At 38.1% G+C, this 6,000-nt stretch overlaps 1 protein-coding gene across 4 annotated transcripts in view; it reads right to left on the bottom strand.

Annotated features, from left to right (window-relative positions):
• Positions 1–2,557: 2,557 nt before the first annotated feature.
• LOC124151225 (regulator of G-protein signaling 7-like) overlaps positions 2,558–6,000 on the bottom strand; it is a 101,857-nt gene continuing 98,414 nt past the window's right edge. For 2 of the 4 annotated variants that reach the window (XM_046523585.2, XM_046523587.2), the window contains 2 exons: positions 5,823–5,861; positions 2,558–3,904 (listed from right to left, as the gene is read on the bottom strand). In XM_046523585.2, coding sequence (XP_046379541.1) covers positions 3,700–3,904; positions 5,823–5,861 — 244 coding nt within the window. In that variant the 3' untranslated portion in view covers positions 2,558–3,699. The remainder of the gene's footprint in view (positions 3,905–5,822; positions 5,862–6,000) is intronic. The other 2 variants (XM_046523586.2, XM_046523588.2) reach the window with 1 other exon arrangement.

Here is a 6,000-nt window from a genome sequence, read left to right as displayed (position 1 = left end):
TTTACACATGATGTACAGAATATCAATGGTGGTTATATGACTACATGGCATATGTTTTAAGAAGATAGATTTTAAGATTTCCTGTTTTAAAGTTTTGCACAACGGTACTTATTACTCATCGCAAAATAAAGACTCGGACACTGAATATTTTTCACAAGTCTGTAAAGGTTATTACACATGTGTCTTTCGAGTACCTTTTATCTTACCAGTTGTAGGGTTTATATCTGCTAAGGTGGAATTAAATCATTAACAAGGTTCAACACTATAGTGACAGATATACACTAGATGTATACTAGGGGTGTCACGATAAATAGAAATATCGATATATTGCTATTAGGAAGCACTTAAAGTCAATCAATCGATTGTTAAATCAGTTTTCGATCAATAGTATCGATTTCAGTTAGGAATATTGATAGTTTCGATTGTATTATCAATAAAATACATGCAATGCATTACAAATTTGTTTTTCTTTTGATCATGAGTGGTAGTAATTTACACATGAAGTTTCTTTTTCTTAAATTATTAGGGTAAAGAAAAAACAAATCAGTCATATCTCAAACTTTACTTTTTATTTGTTGTTATGGCTATCACATTCAAAGGAAACTTCAGTTCCAAGATTTAATTCAACTCTAAAATCCATCTAAAATGATACACTGAAAACTATCGATATTTATTGCAATAGTCGCTTGCAATATCAATAGTTATCGCAATAGTTTCTTTCAATATCACTAGTTATCGCAATAGTGATTTCCAGACCAATAGTCACCCCTAGTATACACCAATGTCGGATTTGTCTAAAATATTACTTGTCCGGCATTTCAGAAAAGCTCCACAGTAACTGAACATCTGGTTCTCTTGGTCACCATCATATAGTCATCCACCTCGGATTATCTCCCTCATCAAGTTTATAGAGCAATATATTTTATTATTGTGTTTCGTTTTTAAAAAGATAATTCAAATAATAACAATTTTAGAATAACAAATAGAACAAAAGATAAGCACTTTTTACCATGTGAATTTTCACACTGATATTGGTAGGACAGGTAATAGAAGCAGAGTGGGGTAGCCTTGTGGTTAAAGCGTTTGCTTGTCACGCCGAAGGCGGAGGTTCGATTCCCCACATGGGTACAATGTTTAAAGCCCATTTCTGGTGTCCACGCCATGATATTGCTGGAATATTGCTAAAAGAGGCGTAAAACAATACTCACTATCCGAAGCAGATTTCCTCATTTGACATAACTCTTACTTCGTGATTGTTTCTTCCCCTAATACATATGTCGTGGGTTGGAGGGGGCAAGTTCAAAACAGTAGCATAATATAAACTGATTCAACCTTTTGCTGGTTGGGAAAATATCATCATTCAAAAATGATCCTCAAAAGTTAAAAACTAATACAGGGCACTAAGATATGTCTATAGAACAAATAATCTCATTCACACCCTAAATTGCTATACTAGAATAAAGATAAAAAAATACTTTTCTAAAACCTATTGCACAAATGCAGAAAATGACGTGAATGTCCACAGCTGGCTACTACTCTTGATATGCTACTGTAATGACAACTGGTGACAACCATACTCGTCCTGGTTAAACTCGGGGCCAAGCAGTCCCTTTCATGATCAACGTTAACAGAAGCAGACTAAGCCAACAACAGATTGTACTCATACAATCCCCCATTCCTCAAAGAAATATTGGAATTCTGCACGCAGAAACAGGAATGCTTAGACAAAGAATATGCTCTAGTCAGTGATTATGTACAAGTATAATATGCAAAAATTGATATAATGGTGATAATTAATACATAATAACAATAACAATCGCTACTAAACAAGCTCTCGCTATGGTCAGATTCATCAGTAGGTCATGTATCAGTTGTGAGAATTCTTGATTTGACAAAATAGGGCAGGGATACACGCCTGAAGGAATTTAGTTAAATGGATTCAATTTAAGATAATATCACTTGCGGGCAAGTTTACAAAATGGAAATATTTCAGTGTACAAAATAGCAATTGCACATCGTCTTCAATGATATTAACATGGACATAGTCTGAAAGACAATATTTTGCATTAACAAATTTATTGATGAGTCGACTACTTCTACTCGTTTCATAATGTATCGAACACACTGGTATCGTCCTTATCACTCATCTTCCCAAGGCAAGGGAGTTAACTGACTATAAAAGTCCAGTTTCCACCCTTGCCGAACTAGGCAGGAATTATGGAGTTACAATTTGGCTAAACTTACGAGTCTATGCATAGTCCAATCAAAATCGCACACCGAAATCGAAATCCGGTTAGTAAACTGTCGTGCAGAATTCAGTCAATTGCAGGATTTGCAAAGCTTGTGCACCGCCAACTCATTGACAACAGATAATTTCCAAGTCTTTTCATGTTTTTAATCAAGGCGCTCACTTGATTTGATGCACTTCGCGATGTAAGACCCGTTTTATCACAATATAGATCTTGATTATCAATCAGAACGTCTTGACTGGGCGCCGCTGTTTTGTTTGAAACCAATGCAAGTGATACGAGAGGTAGAATCTGATTGGTCCATAGAAGAGGCTTAAAAGAGACATAATAACCACTGGTAGCGCTACGATCGAGCCAAGGAATTCAAGCCTAGTTCGTCAAGGGTGGAAAGTGGACTTTCAAAGTCAGTAAACTCCCTTGCCTGGGGAAGATGTTATCACCATTCTAACCCTTGTGGAGCTAGAGGAACTAGCTTTAACCCTTTCAGTCAGAGCAGCAGCGGTGTCTCAGTCACCCATCTGTGTAACGCATGATAGCAGATGGAAAGTGACATGAAGGAAATAAATTCAAGTTGAAAAAAAAATATGTCACATTGTTTAATTAACACTCCTGAAACTTCACAGCCCTCATGCTGATATAAAACAGAAACAAACTTACATTTGAAGTCACCATGTGGCCTGATCCAAATGCATATTTCATAAAAGTCATCGTACCTATGAAATTGGTAATGTTTCACAAGACATTCCTTCTTTGCCAATATATATCGAAATGGTTATCTGACTATTTCAAAAGATTCAATACTGTTATCTTGCCTTTATGAGCATCATTCAACCTTGAAATCCTGTCAATTAATTTCCGTATGTATCTACGTCCAAACCATCCAGGGACACATCCCTAAAATGTTTGTAGGGCTACAGCTACTGTACTTTAACAGCTTTATTAGTGCTACAAAACCTCTGTGCAAGCACAGACCCTGGAACACCACCTCACTACGCACTCAGCAAAACAGCAACAAATAACTCCCTTAAATTACACAAGTATCTTCAACTTTTAAGCATATTCCAGCCATTGCCCATACTGATAATTAACAGTTGGTCTTCGAACATTCCTACTGCCTCCTGCCCAGAAACAGCTCACCTGCCTGCTAACATCTTTTGACAAAAGCCTTAACCACCATCTCATTTTCATCCTTTGAACATGTATTGGTGATAGTCCCTTACATCACAAGACAAGATACCTGTCTTCTAGGAGACATACATTCAACCACAATCTAGTCACATATTATGTCTAGGATCCTAGTAATAATAAGATATAGCATCAGAAATCTTTCAATAAAGATGTTTTTTCTGAAATAGTTATGACGTATACAGATCTGCTAATAACCTTGACCTTGACCTTGACATGCTGAATGCTTTGACTGCAAGGGTCGACACAGCAGGGCTACATGTGTCTATTGCGGGCCCTCCCACGGGGCCACAATGTTTGTCTTGCTAGGGACGGTAATCGCCAGACAGGATGAGGGCTCCCCCCTCGATCTCTCGCCGCTCATGTGAAGAGAGAGGTGTTTTGGCACTTCCAACTGCTTGCTCCGTCGTGGGCTGTCCAACAAACCTATTTCGGACTTCCTTGTCGGGGACGTCTCACTGGAAATATACCTAAAACATCACAATTATGTCAACCAATCAAGAAACCAAAGAAACAGCATGCTGGGACAAACCAATGAGCAGTACAGGGGCAAGCTTTCTTTAATCATATTCAGTGATGAGCAACATAAGAGAACAAATAATTCTATCAAAATTTGCTAGTGATCTAGGTAAATATGTATTTCTAAAAAGTTGGTGTGATAATGAAAACTAGCTTAAAGGTGTGTATTTATAAGAAATAGTTTGATGGGGTAAAATTGAAACTACATGCATACCAGTGTTAGAAATAATGGAGTCCTTTCAGTTACTGACATGGTATACTACTCAAAAGAAGTTAAGGACCACACGATTCTTTCATATTACTACAGATAATGCGTCATGCCATTACAGATTAACAATAGTAAAATGAGGAAGAGAATATATGGATGTCAACTTCTTTATAATGAGGAACACAAGGTTCCGGAGTATATGCTTACTCCTTCATCGGGTGAAATGTCAACTTCTTTATAATGAGGAACACAAGGTTCCGGAGTATATGCTTACACCTTCATCGGGTGAAATGTCAACTTCTTTATAATGAGGAACACAAGGTTCCGGAGTATATGCTTACACCTTCATCGGGTGAAATGTCAACTTCTTTATAATGAGGAACACAAGGTTCCGGAGTATATGCTTACACCTTCATCGGGTGAAATGTCAACTTCTTTATAATGAGGAACACAAGGTTCCGGAGTATATGCTTACACCTTCATGCACCTGATGAAGGAGTAAGTATATACTCCGAAACGTTGTGTTCCTCCTAATAAAGAAGTTGACATCCATATATTCTCTTCCTTATGTGTATCACTTCTAAATGCCTTTCAAAGACCTAATAGTAAAATGAAAGAATTGGCTAGTCCTTAAGTTCTTTTGAGTTGTATACATCCATCAGGGGAATCATTCAGTTTTAACTTTTAACCTAGGGTTCATTCTCTCGAGGCATGTGTGTCCACTAGCCTATATCAAAGCCTGGTTTCTACCCTTGCCACATCAAGCCATCTTCCCGAGGCAAGTGTGTCCACTAGCCTATATCAAAGCCTAGTTTCTACCCTTGCCACATCAAGGCCACTTTCCTCGGTTTGACCCTGGTGCCACCTTGCATAAATCACAAGTTGTGCCCCTTGTAATTAAAACGAGATATCCAATCAGATCGATGTTCTTATCTCGTATAGCTTCACAAAGATGGCTACTACCATAGGCGACGACCTTTTCAATCAGAAAAAGAAAACATTCGCGATTTCATCCCTGACACAAAAGCACAGGCAATCGTTGGGGGGTTTAAAAGATGAAACAGACATACTCGTGTCAACAAAGACAGGCAGCTGTATATCACTTTCATACGAAGGTGTACCAGTTGTGGATGTTGATTTTGTGAAACGTTCTCTGATTGGACCATCGATATGTGCGATAATCCAATCATATTTAGGGGCGGTCGTGTAGCCTAGTGGTTAAAGTGTTCGCTTGTCACGCTGAAGACCCGGGTTCGATTCCCAACATGTGTACAATATGTGAAGCCCATTTCTGCTATCCCCCACCGTGATATTGCTGGAATATTGCTAAAAGCGGCGTAAATACCACTCACTCACCAATCATATTTAGCACAGGCTTAATGTGGCAATGGTGGAAACAAGACTTTGATCAAAAGGCTAGTGGACGCCCTTGCCTCGAGAAGATGACAAGGACCCTGACTTTCAGCATTAATTTCAAACACTGCATACAATTAAGCAAGACAGAGGTGTGAAGATGCATTATTTATCGACCATGCATACATTCATGCTTTTCAAACATAAAATATGTGATCAATACATAATTAATACAATATAAATGCATTCCTGAAGTGTTCTGACAATGTCATGCCAATGCCAAACTCAATCTACTTAATTGCACTTACCACCTTGAAAGACTGGAATCTGAAGAATTCTGTTCTCTCCTGCAAAAGGAATGGGTAATGGATAAATCATTCCATCATGTAATGGAGAATCTGTTGTTTCCAGAAGTAGAATCTATGAGCCTCTTTTGGGGTACGGGGAATACATTTTGGGGACCATCACATTTGAGTGATTTCTCTG

The sequence above is a fragment of the Haliotis rufescens genome, unplaced genomic scaffold (genome assembly GCF_023055435.1).
Source record: "Haliotis rufescens isolate VD_foot unplaced genomic scaffold, xgHalRufe1.0.p SCAF_11, whole genome shotgun sequence".
Taxonomy (NCBI): domain Eukaryota; kingdom Metazoa; phylum Mollusca; class Gastropoda; order Lepetellida; family Haliotidae; genus Haliotis; species Haliotis rufescens.
This window is presented reverse-complemented; position numbering and strand designations above follow the sequence as displayed.